At 48.6% G+C, this 27,122-nt stretch overlaps 1 protein-coding gene across 1 annotated transcript in view; it reads right to left on the reverse strand.

Annotated features, from left to right (window-relative positions):
- Window positions 1–27,122, reverse strand: part of SMIM22 (small integral membrane protein 22) — a 245,052-nt gene that overhangs the window by 128,382 nt on the left and 89,548 nt on the right. Inside the window, exon 2 of the mRNA XM_085632221.1 lies at window positions 5,599–5,807. Coding sequence (XP_085488347.1) covers window positions 5,599–5,737 — 139 coding nt within the window. The 5' untranslated portion in view covers window positions 5,738–5,807. The remainder of the gene's footprint in view (window positions 1–5,598; window positions 5,808–27,122) is intronic.

The following is a 27,122-nucleotide window of genomic DNA, read 5'->3' on the forward strand; positions in this document are numbered from 1 at the left end:
CTGCATAACTAATCACCAAGCTTAATTCTTGACAATAACTGGATACTTCGGAATACTTGATATACTGCTAAACAGTACAGATACACTGCTAAAACAGTGCAGACCGGATTTGTGTACCCAAACCCGTCTTGACCGGCACAACCTATGTGCACGTCAGAAATGCCTCCCCAGCAATGGTACTCACCGGGTAGCTTCGGAAACGGAAGGCCTCAGTAACTTGAACTTGAACCGGACTGGACTCGACTCGACTCGTCGGACACTGGGCTTGACTTCGGACTGGTGGGTCTCTGTGTACCTCGGATCTTGCTCTCTCAGCTAGGCTCTGGTCGGGATACTTCGCACTTCTCACCGCCTCGTCTGGGTGTTGATCGCAGTCTCAGTCGCCCCCGCTTGACCGGAGGGAGATACAGGAAATCCTGCTGGTACGCGTTATTGTCCGTCCAGCTGTGGCAGGAGACCGGGCCTGCAACTCACCGCCGGCGCGTGAGATGAGAAAGTGTCCCTGTTCGGGCGCCATTCATGTGGTAAATAATTTTCCTTTACCGGGACTGAATTTGATACAGAAACATAATAAAATAGCTCAATAAAATGAGAGGCAGAATCCGTGGTATTAGAGGTTCGGAATGGGCTTTATTCCAATAATCGATTATAATCGGATGCTTCAAGTTCCATCACCCCGGAGGTTCAGGAAGTGAAGTACATACATTATTGACATAAAATGACTTTTATAGTACATATATTACTATGAAGCGAATGCAATAGGCGTAACAATTGATAAGGAAAATGACGAGTTGTCTGCGTAACAAAAAATGGGTGGAACAAGGAGCAAAAAGGAACATAATTGGTTGTGATGTCACCTATAGGTGGATCTATAAGATAATACTTGGCATAGAGGCGCGCGCAGCAGTATGACGTGTAATTGACGTGTAACTAGGGGGTGAAGGGGACTTGACATTTAGCTCTACATGTGGGGGGTCAAGTCAACCTAGTCCCGAATCATATCTAACATCCTATGTTTAAAGAACTATGTTATCCATAAAAGAAGGACTTTCGGACAGAATCTGTTCTATACTGACTGTGCGTGCGTGTAAAAGCGTCTAGGCGTCTACACTAAAAGGCGAGGGCAGGAATCTTCCATCGTAACAGGACTATGAATTACTTGCATGAGGGCAGAGAAGCCGGGCCCTTTGCTTGGTAACTGGAAGAATGTTTACTTAAACTACTAGGCAGGAATGCATCGGCTGAGGGGGAAGCAGATAACTCGAAGGTGAAATACAGTTCTTGGCAGAGAATAGGCTGATGTCAGACTTCGTGAGCCGCGCAGAGAATGAGACAAAGTTCATGGTCACAGATGCAGGCTCAGACTGGAGCTTTCAGAGGCAGAAGGCAAAAGGAGTTTTGATGACAGAATCAGGGCCTACTTGCCTGGACTGTAAAATGGCATAAGTGAGCCATACAAAGCCGGTGGCCTTTCATATTTAGGAATGGAATATCCGGCCTGTTCATGGCGGATCTGACAGAGGACATGTTGACGGTGGACGCACATGTGTTTGCGTCTTTATAACTGGAACTGGAGGGAACATACATGTACTTGTGACATGCACATAGAACCGTTGGGGTCCAAGATAGGGGACATAACTGACCAGAAAAATCCATATTTCCACACAACTCCCCTCTACCAATCCAAACGCTGCTCTCATGCTGCTGATAATGTTAAGCAACATGAGAGCAGCGCTAGGATCGGATGGAGCGGGTTGGCTCAACGCACCTTTAGGCACTGGGGGCCTGTGCTTGCTCTCCATCCAGCTATCTAAGACAGCTCAAGTTGGAGAGGTTTAAAGCATGCATGTCAGGCTGGCTGTCGCAAGACAGCTGGCCAACGTGACATGCAACTTTAAACTAGAGTAGGCACCACTACTCCTCCCCTGCTGCCGATCAGCAGCAATGGCCCCACAAACACTGCTGGGAGAAGTGAAAAACATTTTTTTCACGTTTGCTGCGCTAGCAGCAGGGGGGCGCGACACTTCTCCGCTCTAATCGAGGAACCTCCACTGTGCATTTATGTAACCTAATTACAATATACACATCATCATATTCATATACAAGTATCACGATTGCTTGAGCACTGAGCACCTTTTCACACCTTAATGAAATTCTTTTTTGTGATTTTGTTAACAACTCAAGTTTATTTTTATGATTAAACTTCTCTTTTGTTTTAAAATCCCCTCTTCACTGCAAAACATTATTGCTAGCATAGGGATCACTGTTATTTATATTTCTTCAACAAGAGACCAGTTGCAGTATCGTTAGCCTTGTCAGCAACATCCTGATGGAGGTATTCTACAGAAGTAAAGTGCTAATTCTTTCATGACTCTCTCCTTGCTATGTTCATTCAGTCAATCAATCAATCAGGATTTGTAAAGCGCGGCAAATCACCTGTGAGGTTCTCAAGGCGCTGGAGTTGCTAGCTGCTTCGTGGCGAAAGCAGTGAAAAACATGGCAAAAGCAGGAGAAAGCACACATAAAAGGGGGAGAGGAAGGCGAAAGAAATAAAAAACAAGGCAAAAGCAGGAGAAAGCACTGAAAAAAATGGGGCAGAGGAAGTAGAAAGCAGTAAAATACAAGGCAAAAGCAGGAAAAGTCCTAAGAAAAACAGGGGAAAGGAATGAGAAAGCAGTAAAAAATGACGGAAAAGCACTCAGAAAAACATGGGGAAAGGAAGGAGAACGCTGTAAAAAAATGAGATAAAAGCAGGAAAGGCACTAAGAAAAGCAGGGGGAAAGGAAGGAGAAAGCAGTGAAAAAAAAGTGGCAAAAGCAGGAAAAGCACTCAGAAAAAAGAGAAAGCATTAAAAAACAAGGCAAAAGAAAGAAAAGCACTCGTAAAAATGGTAGGAAAAGAAGGAGAAATAAACTTTAACAAGCATTGGCATAGTCAATAGGTCTTGCTTTTGGGACCTTATAAGTGTTTAGCCATGCAACAGTTGATGCTGTTGCACCAAGGATATTGTGCTGCATAACTAAATACTTATAAAGGTCCCAAAAGCAAGACCTATTGGCTATGCCAATGCTTGTTAATCTTGCAGTACTGAGACACCAGTAAAAACACATTTAGCTCATCCACATGTAACTTTAATAAAGAATTGACAGTTTCAGAAAGCGAGAATATCAATGTTAAGGGACATAACTTCACCCAAACTGGGGAACCCATAACTAAAAGACTGTATAAATAGTGGTAGATGTGTAACCCAATGATGAAGCATTCCACACTGAATAGTATGTAGGTGTGGGGTCATCATTCAATGCAAATGCACTAAAGTACAGTAATTGTACAAGAAGTCTGGATTGTTCTACCAGCAGTTTTATCCTTTTTGTATGTTTAGGTCAGTTTACAGAAATCATACAACAGTCTTCTAATGCCTCCTACTTCCTTTGTGGGTAAGCCACCTCTGTATGTGCTACTTTCACCTGTCAATTGCTTGTTCATCGTGTTAGAGAATATTACACTGCTGCTGTCTCTCATGTACTTTAATTGCTTTGTGAATCTATGCAGAACATTTTCCGCCCACACAAAAGACAAAACAATTTGCATTGCCAGTGCTAGTTTCGATGTGTGATGTGAGTGAACTCACACAAACGTGAGCAGAATTTCCTTTTGATTTTTACATGTGAAACAAGCAGTCTTTGAGGCTGACTAGACGACTTAGTAAAAACATTAAAAATAGCTGTGGAATGGCTCCATGTCACATATAACATCATCTGTCAATTCTGGCATTTTAGCCAAGAACACTTTCCAAGCTGTGATTTTGAGGCCATATTAAACGTGATAAAAAGCAAAACTACAAACCCCACAATGCAACATGCTGTTGCCTCAAAAGGCAGGAATGGCTGTTGGTCTCATAGGCCCTAGTGCCACTTGGCAGACTCAAAATAAAACGTAGCTCCAGATTGCCTGCTCTCTTTCCTGTAGCCAATTGTGGGTTAAACAGCTCAGTGGGTGAGAGTGAGTAATAGCATTACAAATGCAAATAGGAGTATACCCCTGCTAACGGGCGGACATTAACACTCACTATAATATAGGGATGTTAAAAAAGGATGCTATTTACCAGACCATAGCTGGACATGGCTCGGCAGAAATAAAGGAAAAAAACAATATGCGGGCTCCCCACTTCCCGTCGGGGGCTGAAGGGGGGAGAGGGGGTTGTAGTGACGTAGTTGGTGCGTCTGCATCCCCGTTCTGAAGAGCCTGCTCTGAAGTGCAGCACCAGGGACGCCAGTCGATGCGTGGGCAGTGGAGTGAAGAATACAATTACTTGGTGCAGTATTTGTGAGAAAGAAATAGGTTGAAATCAGGAAACTTAAAAATGACTATGCTTTTTTGGGGTGTACATATACCCGCCACCTCCTAGTTAAAGTTCCGTTTACTATAGCGCCTAATACCAGGAGTTGGGTACTTAAGCGTTCTGGTTTATGGCAGAGAAAGGAACAGAAGGAAATGAACTGATTTGCACAGGATCACACAATTTAGTGAAACTTAAAACATAGTTTTAATAGTTCATCAGTGGACAGTATAACCACTAGGATACATCTCGTCACTAGACACCCCCCTTCCACTGCCCCGTATCTCAGAACCAGTCGAATAGTCATGTTTGAATCAAAGTTGATGCTTGTTCGGCATTTAGAGAAGGTCCCTTCCCACAGGGATGCAGTCAATGACCTCCAGAGACCCCCACATTGCTGGGGGGGAGAGAAGAAACACGGCAGAATGGGCACAATGCGGGCACGGTGCCAAGATGCAAAGCCCCAGGGCTGCTTGGGTATGTTGGAGATTAGACATTGGGAGGAGAGAATCCATATGAATAACTCATATAAAAGAGCAGGGAGACTCTTGTATGGTGGTAGGTCCGGAGCTAGAACTACAAAGGAGGAGAAATAAAAGAGTAAACAAACGAGATGTAATACTAGAATGGGGAAAGAAAGGGAGAGATGAGGAGTGAATGAGAGAACAGGGAAAAGAAAAAGAAGACGGGAGAGGGATGATTTGATGTAGAGGCTTGAGCTCATGAGAATAGACAACAGAAAAGGCGCGATGTAAGCAGGAAAAGAGAAGGGGTAGACCGCGGCTCACTGAGAACATCAAAGCGGCTGAAAGCGGCCGAAACGGGAGAAAGGAGGTGTGAGTACAAGCCGAGGTGACAAGAAGGGCTGGGCGAGAAGGGAGGGGGAATGCCAGCATCAGAGGAGCCTGATCAAAGCTGACGAAAAGGGAGGGGGGGAAGGGAGGAGGGGGTGCGAGCAGCAGCTGTGCACGTGCACGCCATCGTGCACTCAAGCTTCAGGCCTGCAAAATCATGTGGGTAGCACTTTGAAAACCCGTATACTAAATGCTCTCCAAGCAGCGCATGCGCTCTGGCTCAGCGAGACCTAAAAAATTAGGAAAAAGCAGGCGAAAGCACTCCTGGGGACTAATCAGATTGGTGCTGCTGCATGAGTGAGCTAGACCTATACTACTTCTAAATGTATGCTCCCCCTCTATAACGCTCTCTTCCTACATTTCCCTCGCACACTACCTCAGCTTGTTATTTATCCCCTTCCTTACCAATGAATGTGAAGAATATGACGAAGGCTGCAATGTCCCACGAAGACTGGAACATCTGTTTGGTCTCTAGTCGCCCCAAGAGATCATTGAATTGAGCTTCAAGTTGCTTTCCTACATCAGAAGGTACAGTAGTCGTCATTTTGTGAGATGTCTGGGGCTCCTATTCAAATCTCTGAAGGAAGAGCTATGGGGAGATGAGAGATGGTGGTCTGCAATGAAGAAACATTGAATTATAGAAGATCAATATACTGTCAAGGTATCATAAGCAAATTACATTACTCCTAGTACTACACCCTCACTTTAATTCAGCACCAATGAGGCTTCCCCACCTTCACAGACCCGATCTCGAACCACCTCTTAACTTATAAAAGCATCCACCCTCCACACCTTATGTTCACAAACAAGCTTGGTACATATAATAACTCAGTTGCTCCGGGATGGGTGGGCGGGAGGCTCTCTGAATTAAAGCAAGGGAGTAGGACTAGGAATAATATAATTACCAGTACGTAATTGAAACATTACCACCACGTCCCTCCTTCGCTTGAATTTAACACCAATGAGACACAGCAAGCAAATAAAAAGAATGATATTGGTCAACTGAGTTGAATGCAAAAAGACAAACACATTTATTTCTCAAGGCCACAACTTCCCCTCAATTAAGCTATAGAAGAGAGAACTTTATGGTTGAAATTGTCTTATTACTTTGAGAAATTAAACAGTGTCTAATCATTAGAACAGACATCACTATGTATCAAAACCATTTATGGCTTCCTGCTGATCTAGAATCCCTCCCACATCCCAATCACTCCTTATTTGCACAGGGTATGCTGTATTTACAACACTGTTCAGGTGATACACTATACAGTCAGATTTCTGGTCTGTATCCGAAAAACGGAGGACACAGAGATATTTGGTGCATGTCAGTTCCCGGAAGTCATGCGAGAGCAAAGACAAGTATTGTCGCCATAATTCTCCAAATGAGATACCTTGATTAACCAGTGCCATGCCCAAGATGTACCACAACCAGTGTATCGATCCCAGGTTCGTGGGTGTTCTCGGCGTCCCCCAGGGTGAAAGGATGTTCTGTGTCAATGCCCCTAGGGCTAAACTTATCTGTTTTCCCTGCATGGATTTGAGCGGGTATGTAAGGGTGCTAGGTAAACCCAGTAAGACGTATGCAGGGAACTAAGGTAGTTGTGTATTGAGGTGTTGGTCTATGTCGTCGATTACCTGTGTCCAATAGGAATGCAGCCATGGGCAACCCCAGAGCAGGTGTACCAAGGTCCCCTGAGCCCCACACCTTCTCCAGCATTGCTCACCCCGGGCTGGGTTTGATTTGTGTGCGCGAAGTGGGGTGTAATACCAATATGTGACCACTTGGGTAAATGTTTCAACAAGTGCCATGTTGCAGGCTGTGTGCCTGGCCCTGTAATATAGCTCTCCCTATTCTGTGTTACCGAGCTGCCTCCCTAAATCTTGTTTGCACCGATTCTGGCTGGCTGTATACATGTGTCTATTACATTGGATCAGGAACATGTATAGTTCAAATATAAGTCGTCTATCAGAGGATTTAGTGATTAAACATCGTCCATAGGGGGTGAGAGGCCTCTGTGTAGTGAGTTTGTGATGCAGGTGTAACGACCAATGTTAAATGAAGGCATTCGGTTTTAGGGAGTTGTGGGAAGGGGATAACCCTCTCTTCATCAATCATATGTTCCATAGAACGGCAGCTGGTCTGTCACCAGCGCGTGAATGTTCCGGCTCCTACTCCCGGAGTAAAATCTGGATTGTGGAACAGAGGCTTGAGGGGCGATGGGAAGGAGGTCAGATCACATCTAACGTTAGTTCTGTCCCAAGCTTCTATTGTTACTCGCATGATAAGGGATAAGTATATATTCTGAGGTAGGTTTTTCTTCTTTCAGTAAGGAACTTTCCATAGTGATGTGCCCGCCACCGCCCTATTCTGGAATAACCACTGTTTCGCTGACTCGGTTTGGTTCCACTCTACCAAGTTGCGCATTTGGGCAGCCTGATAGTAACTTTGTAACTCTGGGATACCTAGGCCTCCATCCCTTGAGGTGGGGGGGGGGGATGGGGGGGTGTAACTCAGCTCCTTCTTCATATGGGGTTTTCTCCCCTGCCAGATGTACTGGAGCAGTTCTGTCTGGAGTTTTAAGAGCATACCCTTTGGCGGGGCTATCGGGAGTTTTTGCAATAAGTGCAATAGCTTGGGTAGGACCGTCATCTTGACAGCTGTTACCCTCCCCATCCAGGGAGATTTGGTGGTGTCGCCAGCGGGCCAAATCAATTTTGATCTGTTTGTATAAGGCCTGATAGTTAAGTGAAGCAGTCGCCGGTATGGTAGGTGCCAACTTGATCCCCAAATAGGGGATAGCCCTTGGCGCCCATTGGATAGGGTAGTGTGATGCTAGCTGACTAGCCAAGGAGGGTGGTAGGGAGAGATTAAGTGCCTGAGACTTTTCCACATTGACCCGGAAACCAGAGACATGGCCGAAGGTCTCCGGTTCATCTAGGAACGTCGGCATAGCCCTTGATGGCTTATCTAGGGTCACTAACACTTAATTGGCATAGAGGCTTATAGTATGCTGTTCCCCTCCGAACATAGCTCCAGTGATCTGGGGAATATCTCGGACTCTCTGTGTCAAAGGCTCCATGAACAAGGGCAACAGTAGGGGCGACAACTGGCACCCCTGCCCTTGTGCCTTTGCAGATCGAAAAGGGAGCGGAAGTGTAGCTATTAACTTGGACTGTGCTGTGGGTTGATGACAACAATTTAATCTTTGTGCCCTGAATTTCTCTCCCAATCCAAAATGTATGAGGACTTGTTCCAGAAAAGGCCAGGAGCATGAGTTCATCTGGAACCCGTGATGCTTTCTCAAAGATATGTAAAATGCGTTTGGTGTTGTCGCTTTTTTGCCTGCTTAGTCTGGGCCTATAATGGAGGGCATATGTGGGCTAAGTCTGCCAGCCAAGATTCCTGTGAACAATTTGAGATCTACATTTAGTAGTGAAATAGGCCAATAGAAGCTACACTGTGTCCCCTCTTTGCCGGGCTTATGAATGACAGCTACCAAAGCAGTCAACATCAAGGCCAGAATTGCCCCGGAGTTAAAATGTTTTGTGAGTATAGGGGCGAGAGAGTGACAGAAGGTTTTATTAAAAACTGATGGAAACCCATCCGGGCCTGGGGATTTAGTAAGTTTTAGACGGGAGATAGCGGTTATGACTTCCTCAATTCGCATTTCACCTTCCAAGGAGCCTACCTCAACTGCTGTAAGGCAGGGCGTGTGCGTGGCTTGGAGATAAAGCATGACATCAATGTCCATCAATTGTGTGTCTTTTGCTTTCTCCCCCAAGTGTGCCGGGTATGCCCAGACATGGGTCCCAGGCTCACTGTGCCCCTGGATTCAAGTTATCCTGGCTGAAGAGGGGTGAAACCCCAAAACCAGTCCTAGGATGCTTGCTTCCGGTCCAGGGAGGACCTGGCTTGGCAGTTCGGGCTGGACTGTTCCCATGAGGCACAGGGTCAAGACTGATTTGCATATGGCCAGGTCTAAACTGGGGTGGCATGGTGAGCAAAAGAATGATGGATTTAACCCAGATCTCTTGACTGGGGGTGGATGTTTTGATTTGTTCTGCATTCCGTCCATCAATTGTGTGTCTTTTGCTTTCTCGCCCTAAGTGCTCCGGGTATGCCCAGATGTGGGCCTGGGCTCACTGTACCACTGGATTCAAGCTATCCTGGCTGAAGAGGGGTGAAACCCCGAAACCGGTCCTTGGATGCTTGTTTCCAAGTCCAGGGAGGACAAGCCTTGGCAGTTTGGGCTGGACTGTTCCCATGAGGCATAGGGTCAAGACTGATTTGCATATGGCTGGGTTCAAACTGGAAAGGCATGGTGAGCAATCGAATGATGGATTTAACCCAGATCTCTTGACTGGGGGTGAATGTTTTGATTTGTTCTGCATTCCATCCATCAATTGTGTGTCTTTTGCCATCAATGGGATCAAAGCAAAACCGAAGGGGATGATGGACGGAGTGTTGAACAATGCAAACACTCACCCCCAGTCAAGGCACTGGCTGGTGTAAAGATGGGCTATAGAACTCTTTAAAGGCGTTGGCGGGGGCGTGGCAAAGATGGCACCAAGTCAAGTCGTGCCTTGACGACTCTCCCGCTGCAAGCCGTCCCGTGCATCGCTTCACGGGCCCGGAGCGGGGATTGGTTGGCACCGGAAGGGTTCTCAATGCTTGCAGAGCGAGCAGCTGTGGAGAGGACCCAAGCACCTCTCGGGAATTGCGGACGGGAGCTGCTGACAGCGGGGAAGGGTGAGCGCCGCTGCAGCTGGGACGTGCGGGTCCCAGTCTGGATCAGGCTGCGCGAGCACCGTGGCCTTTGCCTGGTGACACATGGAGGTGGGCCGAGTTTGCGGGGCCCTGCCGCGCCCTCTCCCATCATACTGATAACAGGAGGGGCTCAGGGGACAGCGATCCCAGGAAGAGGCCCTGTGGGGCCATAATCAGCAGGCCAGGTCGGGGGGAGGCTCCCATCAGCATTGGAGGAGGAGAAGTGACTTCTCGGCAGAGTCGCGACCACGAGGCCCTACCGCGTCGAGCCCCCCCCCCCCCCCATCTCACGAGCAACTGGTAGTGGAAGAGCGGACAGCGGTTGGAGGGGGGGCCCTAAGAGGCTAAAAACGGCAAGCTGGGCCAAGCAGAGGAGCCCTTTGACTTCGGAAGGGGGAGAAGCGGCCCCTCGGTGGAGCACGGAACGAGGACCAGCCGCGACGCGCCCTCCCCATCTAGCAGACAGCCGGTGAGAGGCAAGCAGACAGGGGATCAGGGGAGTGGCCCTGAGAGGCCATAAGCGGTAGGCCAGGCCGAGCTGAAGAGTCCATTGGCATTGGGGGAGAGAGGCGACCCCTTGGCGGAGCCCATTCCCATCGGAGTGAGCGGAGCAAACTTTCGGTGGGGCCTACCTGGGCATATCCCTTCTTGCAGAAAACTCCTCTCGACGGGCAGACCGGCCCGGTCCGACGGCCCACACAGACAGCGCAGAGAGACCAGGAGGCAGCTCACAGACACCTGGAGGTACAACTGGTGAGGCTCCTGCAGATAAGCACCACATACTGTGACTGCAGCTACGACCTAGGCCTGGAGGTCGGCTGAGCTCTGCACGTCCCCCCACCGACCCACATGCACAGACGGAACATGCGCACCCTGTCGCACTCCATACCCACCCTAGAGGCGTAGGGCTGGTGAAGGACTCTGCTGGGCTACGACAGCGCTGGATTGACAGGCAGCGTGGGACCCCGGGTGTCGGAGCGGACCTGCCGGAGGATTCGCCAGGGCCATATCTGTTGCACGCGCCTCCTCCACCTTTTGACATCGGAGCGGACCTGCCGGAGGATTCGCCGGGGCCATATCTGTTGCACGCGCCTCCTCCACCTTTCAACGGGCAGATAAGCCTGGAATAAATTCAACACCACATCTGAAGGCCGCTCGATCTAGGGTAGCCCTTTGGTTTGCCTATACATCCTACAAGGCCGGGCGTGCCTGAAGGCCTTTTGACGGGGAAAGCGAACTAACGCACTGCGCACTGGGAAGCTCTGGGCAGTCAACAGAGGTAGCCCATTCATTATGGCAGCCGGGCGGCCCAAGAAAGACTGATTGATTAAAGACCTTCTCTCCCGCACCGGGGGGGAGGGCGCCAGAGGATGCGGCCATGCAACTGGGAGGGTCGGGATCCCAATCAGAGCACAGCACAGAGGAACCAGTGACTCTGTCATTTATGGAGGCGTTATTCACCACTCTGTGGGATGAACTTCACTCTCTTAAGAACAAATTCGCACAAGAGATTAAAGAGACCAGACGAGACATCGACGCCTTGGGGGAGCGAGTGGCGGACCTGGAGGAGAAAGATGTGAGCCACGAGGAAGAGGCACAAACCCTGCAGCAAGAGGTCATCAGGCTATGGAAGCAGCACATTGACATGCAGGCACATCTAGAAGATTTAGAAAATCGCTCCCGGAGGAACAATGTGCGCATCAGGGGTGTAGCATCAGGGGCGACATCCTGGGAGGCCCTCCACAATCTCCAATACAGCTGGGCAGGGCACACTGAGTGGGGCTCCCCAGGCGGAATACTACACCCCCGCCAGACATACTGGTTTGAATACATGACTTTCAAATAAAGGAGGAGATACCAAAGAAAGCACGCAGCTCCCACCCTATTGTCTTTCAGTGACATACCCCCACCATTTTCCAAGACCTTGAGGCTCTTACTTTGCAGAAACGCCGATCGTTCCGACCAGTGACAGCACACCTCCGAAGTCTCGGAGTCTCCTACTCGTGGGGACATACCTTCCGACTAATTCAGTTGAGAGGGAAAGCTCCTCCAACTACGCTCACTGGCAGAGACATGCCGCGTGCTAGGAATAGAACCCCCAGAGGAGCATCGCACGGAGGGCACGCCACCTTTGTCCCAAAAATCGAAGTAAAATAACTGGCAGAGAGTGGGTCGGCGCCGTGACTTGGCCAGGCCAGACCCGGAAGAGATTACCAGGGGCCGGCAGGCAGCCCTAGAAGCGATCTCTTCCACGTTGGCTAAAATTGTTACAAACACACCTTCTTGCCGGGGACTGTCACAGATTGAAATCCAGGGCCTTCCCGCAGCAATTCTTTTCATCGGGCCCTTCTAAGTTGACAGGGGTGGCTATTTTGGTGGGCAAATCGGCAGGGGTGGCTATCCTGGTGGGCAAATCCTTTCCGGGTGCAATTGCACAGAAGATAGACGAAATCAGAGGCCGCATGCTAGTTTATAGGTTCACAATTGCAGCTAGGCCACTTGTGATAGGTTCACTGTATGCATCTAATGAGAAACAGGAAGAGTTCCTACATGGGGTACTAGAAAAGGCGCTGGGAGCTGGGGATCATTTGGTACTACTGGGAGGGGATCTAAACCTGGTATTTCAATTCAATTCAAATAGCTTTATTTCGATAAATAAATATCATAAAAGCAGGATTATCATAAAAACAATAAAAATAAAACAATTATATACAATAGATCCAAGAACAGTTTAGAAAGATGTAATTGTTTTGTTAGTAAAATAACATTTTATACTAATACCCAGAAAAATACCATTTATATACTTAATAATTTTTTAGCAAACTGTAATAAATAAATTTGATTAAAAAAGAGAATAAAAAACATACTTCATATACAGCTATTTGATGTCGTTTAAAAGAATAAGAATATGGGAAAGACCAACATAGGGGGCACAATCACATTTCCAATTTCATTTTACACCTCCCTGCGCAAGAGTTTGGATCTAATAAGCCAAATACAACCAAGATACTTCACCACGCCGCATACAAAAAGAGCTCTAGGGTCTGATTTCAAGATCCGCAGGGCAGTAGTGTGAGCTGTAGTGCCCAGTTGTCTACAAATTGGTTTGAGCCCCTTTAATCTAGCCCTTGAGTATGCCGGACACACAAACATGAGATGAGCCACACTCTCTTTTGGTGCCTTGCAGCAAGGGTTATCTGCGATTGTCTGGTGCGGGGGGCTCCATTTTGCAGTAAGCTCACATACCAGAAGAGAGCCCACTCTAAACTGTATGTAGAGTGCCCTTTCTCTTGGGATTTGGATAAAATCAAGGTACGGCTCTAGAAAAATATGTTGTTTAAACTGGTAGAATTCATCTGCCATCCTCCCCAGATTTGGATTGCTAAGTTCCTGCATATCAACCCAAAGCCAGTATGCTTTTTTAAGCTCATCCTTACTGGGCGAGTTCTGGCCTTCCCAACAGCTTCTAAGACCCAAAGTGAGCACCATTTTCTTGACGTTATTGAGCCAGCTAACCCTATGGTTACAATCCAGGCCAATTACCTCCTTGAGTGCGGTGGTATAGCTAGCAAGTTCAGAGGTTCGTAACAAACGAGCCCAAAAAAGCAATGGCCTTAATCTAGCAATGTCTTTAAAAGAACGTCTTCCCATATCGCTCATCAAAGGGTTGAGCGGGACATTACAGGGGAGGCTCACGAGCTCTCTCAAGAACTTATGTTCCGAACTGCTGATCTCTTGCATATTATTAAACCCCCAAAGTTCCGCACCATACAGGGCGGAACTTACTGCCCTTGCTGCATAGATCATGAGCGCTGGGGCAACAGGTCTGCTACATGAGCGACGATGTTCCCTGCCTATTGCCCCAGTCACACGCCTATGGTTCAAAAGCAGCTTATTAATATGGGGTTTCCATTGCATTGTATCGGAGAGGCGAATACCCAAATAGTCAAAAGTGCTAACCCTTTCTAGAGATGTTCCACCCAAGGAAAAGATGTGTCTAAAGGGCTTATAGGGGTTGAATGTCATTAGTTGTGGTGTTAATAGTCAACCCTCTTAATGAACAAAAAAGATGATACCTATCTAAGAGCTTCTGCAACCCGTCCGGGGTCTTAGAGATCAACAAGGTATCGTCAGTGAAGATGAGTGTAGGTATCCTATCTCCTGCCAGGGCCGGGGCATCAGATGAAATTTCCTGAAGAAAACTAACCACCCCATTCACATATAAAGAGAACAGGGTGGGGGCCATAACACAGCCCTGGCGTACTCCTCTATTCACTGAGATTCTTTCAGTTTTCTGTTCTTCTGACCCCCATCTCACTTGGCCATAATTGTCCTCGTGCAGTCGGACAAGCAGATTCAAAATAAACACAGGCATACTCATCTCAGCCAAAACTTTCCATAGTTGGTCCCGAGGGACCAAATCAAAGGCTGTCTTTAGATCGATGAAGGCAAGATAGAGACTGCCTCCACCTATCACGACTACCTTCCAGTAAATAAGAAGGAGCCTAAATACCTGGTCCATTGTTCCAGTTTTGGACCTAAAACCCGCCTGATATTGGGAAAGAATGATCTCATCTTCGGCCCAAGAGTGAATCCTCTGGAGTAATACCCTGCCAACTACTTTTTGGATAGCATCTATCAGGCTAATTGGTCGATAGTTGGCAGGGTCCTCCCTGGCCCCCTTCTTGAAGATGGGCACTACTTCAGCTCCCTTCCATGACTCTAGTATGGGGCAGCCATAAGCAACAGACTTGATTAGGAGCATGATATACTTCGCCCAGTTACTGAGACTTGCACGGAATAAGTCCCCTGGGAGACCATCCGGTCCCGGGGCTTTTGAAGGTGTTATTTTATTAATTGCTGCTGTCACTTCATTTAAGTTAAAGTAATCTGTAATACTAGGAGTTGGGCAAGTAATTAACTTGACACAGGCTCCTCCCTTGTGTGCTGTGACTGTCCCAGTGTATAGATTCCTACAGTGATCAAACCAGTCTTGGCTGGATATATGGTTGGGAATTACATCTGGATCATTCCTATTAGCCCCCCTAACAAGGTTCCAGAAAGAGTAGGCATTGTTTTCCAGACTCGCGTCTTTTAGGTTTTGCCAAAGCGACTCGTCCCAATCTAATTTTGCACGTCGCAGCGTCGCCTTGTACTCCTTCCTAGCACATTGGACGCAATAGATATTTTTACTTTTAATAGCTATGACTAAAGCCTTCCTTTTCTGTCTGCAAATTTTTGAGAACCAGGCATGACTGCTTTTTGGGCAAGCTTTTGCAGATCTGTGGTTAGCAGTAGTCATGAACAGGGATCCCAGCTGTTCTACCGTTCTTGTGTAGACATCTAGCACTTTCAGTGGGGCATCAAGGTTAAGGGATGCTTCTTGTAGGTCTATTAGGTTTTCAGCCAGTAGGCGATTAATTTCAGCCATCTTGACTTCCTTAACGACTACTTTAGACCACTTAAAGATGTCTCCTGCTATTTGAGGGAACTATTTCCTTGGTCATCAGGTTATTAAATGCCTCGGAGACTGGGCCAGGAGAGGACCAAAGGAGTTTAGTACTCAGACAAAGAGGATTGTGGTCGCTGTTGATGGATGGGACAACTTCCATATCAATTATACTTCTCCACAGTCTTATATCTATTGAAATATAGTCGATGCGGGATGGGCAACTAATTCTATTATACGTGAAAGCCCCACCAGGATCTGATATTGTTCTGCCATTTGCAGCCCTTAGCCCATATTCCAAGACAAATGCATTCAGCTGTATTGCCACCCGTGACCATTTTTTGATGGGGGAATACTTAGGGGGGGGGGGAATACCCCACCTAGTATCATCCTCCTCCATCCCCATCATGTCTCCCGAACTGAGGGTTTCGAACATACAGTTAAGGTCTCCCGCTATCATAAGGAGCGAGTCGAGGTGGCATTTAGACAGCTCTTGCTCCAAAGAAGATACAATAGGTGAAGAGGTACCCCCTTTTGTTCCTCTCACGTGCACATTAAACAGTTCAAGAGGTATGGCCCCTTCCTTCCCACTTATAGTAAGTCTCATTATATCAGGGCTTGCACAATTATGATCGATGATTCTATAACCCAAGGCAATATTAACCCAGGCCATCAGGCCTCCTGAGGGACGGCCTTTCCCCAGGGAGACAGCTGGCAGAAAGAAGCAAGTATACCCAGATTTGTAGAGAGGAACTAAGCTCCAGGTTTCCTGGAAGAGGCAGATGTCTTGGCCTTCTATTAGCCTGTTCCAGTCGGGTAAAAGCAGCTTACTACCAAGACCAGCTATATTCCAGGAGATAATCTTGAGCTGCGGGTGTGGAATTACAAGGGCCGCCTCGCATGAGGGTGTCACTTGGGGTTGCAATGATGGATCAGAGCTAACAACAGAGGTTACCCTGTTTGGTTCTATAAGTTGGTTCCTCGGATTGTCAATATTACAGTCAATATTAAAGTTATTAAAATAATTTGTCGACAATTGACCAGGAACACTTAAGGGGTATGTGCAGAGCGTTTTTAAATTACTATTATAACAAGTCTCTATAGGCTCAGAGTAAGGGACAGGGGCTGTTCTCAATCAGTCATTGACATCCAATATAGATCCTCCCTCAACACTCTGCTCTGCTACTTTGCCCTTGGCCCCCGTATCAGTGGACATTGGAGAATTTCTAAATTGGATGACTGAGGACCCTGGGGGACATGTCCGAAAATCTAATGCCAACAAATTTGCCGCCAGATCAGGCTTTGTCAAGGTTAGTTCGATATAGTCAAGGGAACGGTTATGAATTGTACATCGCCGAGCCCTGGCTATATCATCCCGTATCAACGACCGACAGCCCCTAACGTGGCGGATCCAATGTATAGTCTTATTTTTTAAGGAGTCTTCATTTTCACGGTCATCGCATGAAGTAAGCTTCGGGACATTGACCATATAAACTGTACGCGTCTGTCCAGTGGGGTAGTTCAAAACATTTTCTAAATGCGGATGATCTTTTGATCTTTAGGGCGCTGACAGGGATCTGCTGGTGTATGAGTATCTAGCATTTGTCGTAATAGATTGGAGAGGCAAATGTGCTGCCTGATCAATAAACAGAGGGATTTGGGAAGGAGCTGTCTGTTGGTAATAGGGGGTCTTAATAGCAAGTGGTTTAAGGGAGGAAGGAGAGCCATGATGTGCAGCAGGATTCAGGCAGAGGCAAAAGGCGCGTAAACCTGGTATTTGACAACTCGCGGGACAGATCTGCACAGAGGTTTGGACAGTCCGGAGCAGTGTCCCTGGATGGACTCTCATGACTGGAGAGGTTGTGGGTGGTGGATTTATGGAGGGTCAAACATTCACAGTCCTCATCCTACTCCAACACCCACAAAACATATGCCAGGCTGGACTACTTCCTGGGTACCAAGGAACTTCTCCCACTCATTAAGGAGGTAGAGATAACACACAGCTGCGCTATCAGACCATAGGGCGGTGACACTCTCTCTCTCCATACCCCACCTTGCGCTCCCCCCCACAGAACTTGGCGCCTAAGGGACTTCCTGCTGCACTGCAAGCAGGTTAAAAAGCAAATCCAGCAATATCATGAGAACTATTTGACACATAACGATACCCCTGAGACATCACCGGCGACAATATGGGGTGCACTCAAAGCTGTCATTAGAGGGGAATTCATTGCTATATCCTCCGCCGATAATCAGTTGCATAGAGCAAAGACAGAGGACCTCACCGGGCAAGTTAAGGAACTTGAACGCATACACCAGCGAACAGGAGTTCCAAGGGTTTGGCGCCAATTATCCAGTATCCGTGCTCAATTAGCTGCAGTAGACACAGATAGGGCAGAATATTCCACACTCCGCTTACGCCATTCATATATTATTGGGGGCGAAAAGTGTGGCAGGCGCCTAGCTACCACCCTCCGGGCTGAACGGCAGGAGCAGGGCATTGCTGAGATCCTCTCTCCATCAGGTGAACTTGTCATTGAAAGTCCAGACATAGCGAATGCTTCAAGGAGTTTTATGAGCACTTATATGACTGCCAACAGCTAGATGCAGAGGCGGGATCCTGCTATCTGAAGGGGGCTAGGACCTCGGCCCTCACCCCGCACCAGGCTGAAACCCTAGATGGGGACATCCGTATTGAGGAGGTCATTTTGGCAATAGCACGCCTTAAGCTGGGCAAGTCACCAGGTCCAGATGGGATGTTAGCGGCCTTTTATAAGTCCTTCTGCCCTACATTGGCCCCCATTCTCACACAACTATACAATTCCTTTTCAGATCCTGGGTCAATCCCGCCTGAAATGCTCAAAGCCTCTATAATAGTTCTCCCTAAACCTGGGAAAGATAAACAAAGATGCAGCTCTTACAGGCCTATTTCCTTTTAAATATTGATCTTAAGTTATTCACGAGTATTATTGCCCACAGAATCAAAACATATCTTCCCTATCTAGTGGACCTAGACCAGGCAGGCTTTGTTCAGCAAAGGCAGGCTAGCGACAATACCAAGAGAGCGATACACATCATTGATAAAGCAAACAGGTTCCAGGGGGAATATATGCTATTGGCGGTTGATGCTGAGAAGGCTTTTGACAAGGGTCCATTGGACTGACCTCAACCACGTGCTGGACTTGCATTCTTAATTGTTATCAGGCTCCTACCGCGGCAGTCAGGGTTAACGGCTTTACCTCCGCCCCCTTCTCCATACACAGAGGTACACGTCAGAGCTGCCTGCTCTCGCCCTTATTATTCACCCTGTATATGGAGCCTATGGCCCAGAGGGTTTGTGACCATCCGGACATTACTGGTGTCCCATTCGGCAGAGATAAACATACCATTAGTCTCTAACCCAACGACGTCCTGGCATCCCTGGTATGTCTGACAATCTCTGTTCCGGCTTTTTTGGAGGAGCTGTAGGCCTTTGGGGCGGTATCAGGGTTCCAAATCAATGTAACTAAATCTCAAGCACTCAACCTCTCGGTGCCTCGGAGTACAGTAGATCTCCTTGAGTCCCAATACCCACTGATGTGGGCCTCAGAGACTATTCCATACGTGTGGATCAAGCTTGCCAGCACGATTCAGGCGACAATAGGTAGTAATTACGGGGCACTTCTGCAGTAAATAGGGAGTGATCTGGGAGGTGGAAACATCTTCGAATCTCGTGGCTGGGAAGGATAGCGGCCTGTAAGTGACAGCTCTTCCCAAAATATTATATCTTTTCCAGACTCTGCTTCTCTCTCTCTCCCGCGGGGCGTGATAGCTAAACTCGTGTCAGAATTAGTGCAGTTCATATGGCAGGATCAGGAACCGCGTATGAAGCGATCCCTGAGTTATCTTCCGCCAGAGGCCGGAGGGCTAGGAATCCCGGACCTATAACTCTACTTTAAAGTGGCACAATAGAGATACCTAGTGGAGCCTCCCGGAATCGGAGAAACATTGGCTTTTCTAGGACAGGGCAGTGGGGGGTACGGCCGTCTGGAAGATCCCGTTCCTTCCCAAAGCGCATAGGCCAAGAAGTCTGTACGTGTCCCCAGTAGCCCGGGTAACATTATTAGCCTGGGACTGTACTAGCACTAAAATGGGCCGGACCACCTATCTGTCTCCTCTGACTCCACTTTTTGAGAACCCAGACTTTACGCCAGGTGAGTAAGCCTCGGACTTTGCAACCTGGAGAAAGTCAGAATGCCGCTCCATGGGCCACTTTTTTGATTTGGAGGGCCTGCACTCCTTCTCCCAGTTAAGTGAAGACTTTGGGCTTTCAGACTCAAAATGATTCCATTATCTACGATTGAGGCACTGGATCGTGCATCCCTCTAACCACACCAATGCGCAACGCCGCCTGACCCAGTACGAAAGGTGGCTTCTGACTAAATCATCCGACAAAGGCATGATCTCAGAGTTATATGCACTCCTACTTCAAACTCAGGCCCACACATTTCATGCTGGGCAGGCAAGATGGGAGGAGGAATTGGGGAGGCCCCTGAGTGCGAAAGAATGGTTGCATATAGCGTACCAGGCACACCATACGGCGCATAGCACGTCCCTTACAGAAACACTAACAAAGATCACATCACACTGGTACTATACACCGGTTAGGATAAACAAAATGAAACACTCACATAGCGAAAGTTACTGGCGGGGCTGCAGATCGGTATGGCGTTGGGGGCGGTGGTACAAAAGGGGGTGGTGATGGACGGAGCATCAGAACCAATCCAACACTCACACCCAGTCAACAGATCTGGGTTTGATCCATCACCGTTCTTTAGCCCACTTTGCCACCCCAGTTCAGACATGGCCATATGCCAATCAGTCTGACCCTGTGCCTCATGGGAACAGTCCAGCCGGAACTGCCAAGCCATGCCTTCCCTGGACCGGAAACAAGCTTATTAGGACCGGTTTCTGGCCATCCTTGCCAACTGGGGTACAACGACTTTCCCTATACATACAAACTGGCTGCACAGGATATGGCATATTTTAGGAATAGAGAAGATTTCCATGTCTCTAGCAGGAAAGGGGGCAGAATTTCAAGAGGTATGGAGTTCCTACGTGTCGTTACTATCACAGGAATTCTACGAGTTGACCTGCCCAAAGTATCTCAGGCTCTTACGCCTCTCTGAAGCCCCTAAGCCGGAGGGTCACACGGAGTAAGACTGCACTTAATCACATATTGTGGTGCTAATTGCAAGTGGGTGAGTGTGGTTGGGAGGGGGAAGTTGGGGGTGGTAGTTGGGGGGAGGCTTCTCTTTTGTTTTTCGGATATGTTCTATACCAACTGTTTCAAAACACTAGGAGTCCAGTTGCTGGGAGGCTGTTGTCGCCTATGATTTGTATCTGCTGCTGTACTTGCTTGACAGTTTGGAAATACTAATAAAAAGATTTAAACCATAAAGGCATTGGCTATGTCTTTATCCCTGGTAATGTGTCCTCCGCTCTGAGTACGAAGTGTAGAAACCCCCATAGCTTGCCTCTGCGCTCGCAATACGTTGACTAAGAGACAGCCACACTTATCTCCCCCCACATAGTAGGAGTGGTGCAGTCGAATGGCAGCATTTTCCTCCCAGTCTATATCGATACCTACTAGTTGAGAACGTAAGGCTGTCAATTGTCGCCAAACCCTTTGTGCGCCTGTGTGTTGATGTATGCATTCCAGTTCTTTCACTTGATTAGTAAGTTGTTCCCTTTTCTTTTTACACACTCTGTTATTGGCTGTCGAGATCGCAATGAGCTCCCCCTTTATTACTGTTTAAGGGCTGTCCATTTTGTGGCAATGGGGATGTACGGGTAGTGTTAAGTGCTAGATAATCTGTAATTGCTTTTGTAATCTGTGTCTCTACCTCGGGCCGTTGCAGCATTGTTTTCCTCTGTTTCCAAACATTTGTAGGGTGTTATGGATGGGGGGGGGAAGGGGGGGGGGAGGGGACAGTGTGATTGTCACTGTTGCATGGTCTAAGAGCGCTGCCAGCAGTATCTCTATTTCCATGGTGAGGGAGTGGATATCAGTCATGCCCAAGAAATAGTCCAGCCTAGCATATGTTTTGTGTTCATGACAGAAGAAGGACTATTCGCTTGCATGGGGGTGGAATACTCTCCAGAGATCTTGAGCCCTAGTTTTTCCAAACACCCGTGTCCTTCCTCTGAAAGTGCAAACCTGGCCATGTCTCTGTGCTGATCTGTCTAGGTCGTTATCTGAGACTTAGTTGAGTTCACCTCCCAAGAGGGCTCTCCGGTGCGGACATGGCCTTGGCCAGTGCTTTATGTAGGAAGGCCTCTTGTCCTCCATTGGGAGCTTATATGGAGCCTACAACAAAAGGTTGGTCCCCCAGTGTGAAGTGATAGGTGAGGAGTCTGCCCTTAATTTCAGCCCCTTTATGTCCCTCCCTTCCCTGGAAAGTGCGTGCCACTATAATAGCTACTCCCGCTGCTTTAAGGGCACATGGGAAGCATTGGTGGGGAAAAGCTTGTGATCTAAGGCGATGGCAGTCCTTCGTAAGGAGAGGAGTCTCCTGCAACAAACATACATCGGACCCCGAGTTTTCTAGGTATGAGAGTACAACCTTGCGTTTGACCAGATTGTTAAGTCCTCACAAGTTAAGAGTGAGGATTTGAAGAGTCGTGACCAGCATGATATCTGTCCAGGGTAGTGAAGGCTGTGATGTGTATCCCACTGTAACCCTTTGGCCTGCCTCGGACTGTCGTCAGTTCCCTTGTGAATGTTGTATTTCTAGTCCCTGACGAAGACACCCCAAAAACATAAAAAGCAAACTATTTGGTAAGAAGAAAATCAACCTATGATTGTCTTTCAGTTAAAGAACACTAGTATCGGGTCCTTAATGTGGGCAGAAAGCTCTATGCCCTCCACCCAGCCCTGGCCAGCCATCAGCAAGTAATGCAGCTGTGTGACCTGCTATCTTAGAGATCTTCCGTCTCTATGCCCTCCACCCAGCCCTGGCCAGCCATCAGCGAGTAATGCAGCTGTGTGACCTGCCATCTTAGAGATCTTCCGTCTTGGCCAGCATTGCAGGGATCGATTTCAGTGCTGCCTATTATCCCTCTGCAATTTCCGCTGGGTCTGGGCAATCTGCTCCTTCCCGGCCCCACGTCTGCGGAGTCGAAATCGCCTCTACCTCGGGTGCATGGGAGAGGAATCCGATGTACACCCCCTAGCTGTTGGGTCCAGCTCCAGAATCCGGCATGCCTCGGCCAGGGATCGCAGTTGAAAAAGCTTTATGTCCAAATGGAACATGACGCGGAAGGGGTGCCCCCAGGAGTAGTGCACCCCTGTGCTCCGTAGATGCGTTGTTACAGAACATTACTCCCTCCACTTCTGCAAGGTGATTGCAGAAAAGTCTTGGTATAATGTCAGTTTCTGATCTCTGAAGCGGACCGGGTGATACTCACGGGCTTTTCATAGTTTCTCCTCCTTCACTGGAAAATCTCTAAGGCAGACCAGAATGTCCACCGGTGGCCCTGTGCAGAAGCGCATTAGCCCAACTTGGCGTGCTCAATTGATCTTGATGTCGGGGTCCTGGGGGTCCCCAGGATGTGACAGAAGAGGTCCCGAATATAATAAAATATGTCCTCCCCTTTGCTTTCAAAGCTATGCCCCTAATTTGAACGTTGTTTCAGTGGAATCTGTTCATGAGGTCCTCCGCGTGGGCTTGCAAGTCAATGTGTTGTTCGCAGAGACAGATAACCTCCTGCTGCAGGGCTTCTAATTCTTACTCCTGGCTAGTTCTTTGGTTCTCCACGGTCGCAAAGCGGTCACCGAAAGAGTAACATTCCTCCTAATTTATTTAATGTCCTGTGAGCGATCTCGCTTGACTGCCTGCAGATCATACATCAGTTAGGTGAATAAGGACTAAAGAAAGGAGCGTGTCACTGGTTCTTCCATCGCCACCTCCTCACTACTCTGCGGAGACTCTGAAGCAGTAGGGCACTTGCTAGGGGGGCCCATGGAGGGCCTGGACAGCATATCCTTGGAGGTGCTGTCTTTTTGTTGTTGTGGCCTGCTGCCATTATTGCCCAGTCCCCCGCACAGTGAGCAGTAGGGTAGGACTGTCCCAGGCTGGTTCTGTTTTGCGTTAGGCCCCTGCTGGCAGTGATCCGTAACAAGGGCACCTTGCCCACCAGGGGATCCCCCACGCTCCGCTTGCGCCAACCAGTGCACCAATGTGCCACGTGAAGAAGGCTCCAGTCTCAGGACCTCACGGCCTGATATTGCCCTGTCTCTCTGTGTTGGGTACTGGAGGGCGGGCTGTCTCTATGTGTCATGTGCGACCATCCCCATACGCTGTGCGGACGTGGACGCGGGGTCCGATGAGTCTCCCCAATGCTAGTCCAGGTCCTTCTCCCAGGCAGTAGCTGCGGCTCTCCCCTGTGTACTTGTGCACGCCAATTCACTGTGGGCGTCAGGCCCCGGACTTGTTGCCTCCAGCGCTTATAAACTGCTCCAATACTCCGTGTTCAATGCTAGGACCAGGCCCCCCATGTGCCCCAGACCCCCACTGCCTGTTTCTGCATGCTCTGTACCTGCAATTTCCTTGTATGGGTGCCTTGGTTGCTGATCCAGTCGGCTATAATGGCCCTCGGCCCGTATCTCAGCCGAGGCCTCGCTACATTCTCAGTAGGCGTCTCTTGCCGGGGCCTGGCTGCCTCGGGGAGGTCCCCAGCTTCGCAGGTAGGGCCCATTCTTCGGCACTCCGCCGTCCCTCTCTGCAAGGGCTCACCAGGAGTAGCAGGCTGGTGACCACAGAGCTCTTCCCATTCTCAGGCCAGGGCAGTGAGGAGTGCCTGGGGTTCCACTGGCCAACAATGTCCAGTGCTCGCAGTCGTTTACTACCAGTGCAGGCACCACATTGGGATTGCGGGCATCGGCAGCGACTGGGCAGCTATTTCCGGGTGGATGGCTGTCAGCAATAAGGCAGTAGGCGGGAGGAAGGCATGGAGAGAGAGGGAAGAACGTCTTACCCTGCCACCCTCTTGGCCACACCCCTTAGAAAGCTCTCTAAGTGGTAGCTGTGGAGAGCAGCTTGTTTCACCAGAATGCAATCTTATAGTAAAGATTAAGTGAAAAAGAACCACACCAAGTATTTATAAAAATATGTATTTATTATAGAATACTCTCTAACACATAGAAATAAGGAGATATGCACAATGCACACAATACTTTAGCAAAGAAACACAGTAAACAGCACGAAATACACAGTGGACCCGGGGGGGGGGGACCAAACCATATACTAAGAAAGTGGTATAAGAACCACGACTCGGGTAAAGACAAGGTAGAGAGGGCGTAGAAGGGCTGGGGACCCAAGGAACCACCCAAGGTGGGTAGATTGGGACCCCACGGAGAGAGTGTGCAGTGTGGAAACACAACAGCGTGTTCCGTACAACTCTACGTGTAAGCTGCGGTTGGATTTTTAAAGATTAAGGACCCTTCCCAGTGGACCCTGAAGAAACCCCGTGGAAGACAGAAGGTTGGAGAGCCAGCCACCTGTTGGATACCCTAGTACCCACGTTACCTACACCAGGGAAGCCGGGCTCATACGTATGAAGTGGTGCCGGAAACTGCCGTCAAACCCAATGGAGGACTTCAGGAAAGTGCCGCTGCTGAAAAAGGAGAAAGTGTCTGGTGGAATCAGAAGGTGGATTCTAGATTAGAGGTACCTGCAAGCAGAGGGGAGTCTATGTCACTGAGTGACCAGGAGACTTGGAAGACAAATGCTCTCCGATGTGGGGTGTTACAGGAGAAGTGATGATGACCGTGCATGAGCTGTCCCACAAAGGATGTCGAGTGCTGAGGGGTCGGTGTCCGGTGGGAGCACCAACAAGCCTTGGCAAATGCAACCAATGCAGGAATTGAAGAAGGAGCAACGTCAGGACCAGCAAGATCCAGGGGACTCACCACAAGCAGGGGAGTCAGGGCAGGTCCCAAGCAATCAGGGGAGCCCTAGAGAAGCAAAGGTGACCCTCTAGTGGACCCACAGGCCGGATGCACTGGAGCTGCAAGAGGACCTCAAGCAGCTCACCAAAAGATGCAGGCCACGACGCACACAATGCAGTGTGGCCCAAGATTCTGGTCACTGGAGGTGCTCATGGTTGGGGCTACTTGGAGCCCAAAGATCTTCTTGAAAGGAAGTGAACAAGGGGTTCGGTTATTAAAGCCCCCACGAGGGATACTGGCCTCAAACTTGGTGAGAGGACAGGGCAGGCCTGAGGAGCTGGGGAAAACCACCATCTATGTTGCAGAGCCTTTGGAGTTCGGAGGAGCTCAGGGTCAGCAGACCGGTCGACTTAGTTGCTGTACCTGCAGATGCAGGGAAGTGGCTCCTTCACTTCAAGGTAGATTCCTTCAGGTGTCTTTGATGCCCACAGGCCTTGGAAGGTTCCTGTATGGTGCACAGGCACAGACGATGCAGCAGACTGAAAGGGGGATGAAGTCGAGCTTAAACGAAGTCCAGAGTGCCCAGAAGGTAGAAGAAGAAGTGGTGTCTGATCTGAATCTCATCCCACGATGAATCTAGGAACCTACACCCAGGTAAGCCCTTAAGTACCCTAGGGAAAGGATTGGGATGATTCAGGGGACCCTCCCAGGGGAGGGTCTGGACAGAGGGGACTTTACTCTCATGTCCTTTGTCCAGTTTGGTGCCAGAGTGGGAACCAACAGCCCCCAGGACCGGTTTGAACTGGACTATGCATAGGGACACCAAATAAGCCCCACATGCAGACTGAGTGGCATTGGCAAGCACACCCACCCTGCCCCAGTACCCTAAATCCTGTATGGGAGGTGGTCACACCTCCCTTTGACAGGATGCCTATTGTTCTGCCTTCCCCTGCTCGAGCTTGGCTCAGCAGCAGGACGGCAGATTCGTGTCTCTGGTCGGCAGCAACCATTTTGTGCTGTCCGGATCTGGAAGACTGGTATCGGGGACATGGAGAGCTTAACTGAGGGCTCTTACAGTGCTTGGAATCATATCTCCCACACCGTTTATGGTGTGGGGGTATGATTTCAACATGTTTGATACCAAACATGATAGGATTCGTTGCAGCAGTTTGGTCATCGCTTAATTATGCGGTGCCCCTCTATATAGTATATGGCTGCTTCACTGACAACCCGGGAGAATGGACTCAGTAGGCTATAGGCGTGTCCTGCTCATGCAGGGGCACCCTCTCACTTAGCACCAAGCACCCTGCCTTCAGGATTGCAAAAACATGCTATAGGGGTGAATTATAGATTTAAAGTGCAGTGACCCTAGATATAGGAAACCTAAATCTTTAGTAAGTGGTGCTAGCTCCAGCTTACACAGGCTGCAATGGCAGACCTGTAGTTCCATTTTGAATGGTCTCTCATGGGTGGCATGATGCATGCTTCAGCCCATGGGAGACCCTCTGGGGTACTTATGCCCTGGATAACTTAGTACCATATACTAGGGACTTATAAGGGTACCCCAGTATCCAATCTGGGATGTACCCAAGTACTGAACACAAAACTTTAGGTAGAAAGCAGATAGACTGGTGTCCTGATTAGCAGGATCCCAGTCAGACTAGTCAAATACAGCTTAGCACCAGGCAAAATGTGGGGGGTAACCATAGAAGCAGATCCTACTTTCCTACAATGCAGATAAGCATCTTGGAGATCAATTGATCCCAAAAAATCTTCAAACTGAA

This window comes from Triturus cristatus, chromosome 10 (genome assembly GCF_964204655.1).
Source record: "Triturus cristatus chromosome 10, aTriCri1.1, whole genome shotgun sequence".
NCBI lineage: Eukaryota > Metazoa > Chordata > Amphibia > Caudata > Salamandridae > Triturus > Triturus cristatus.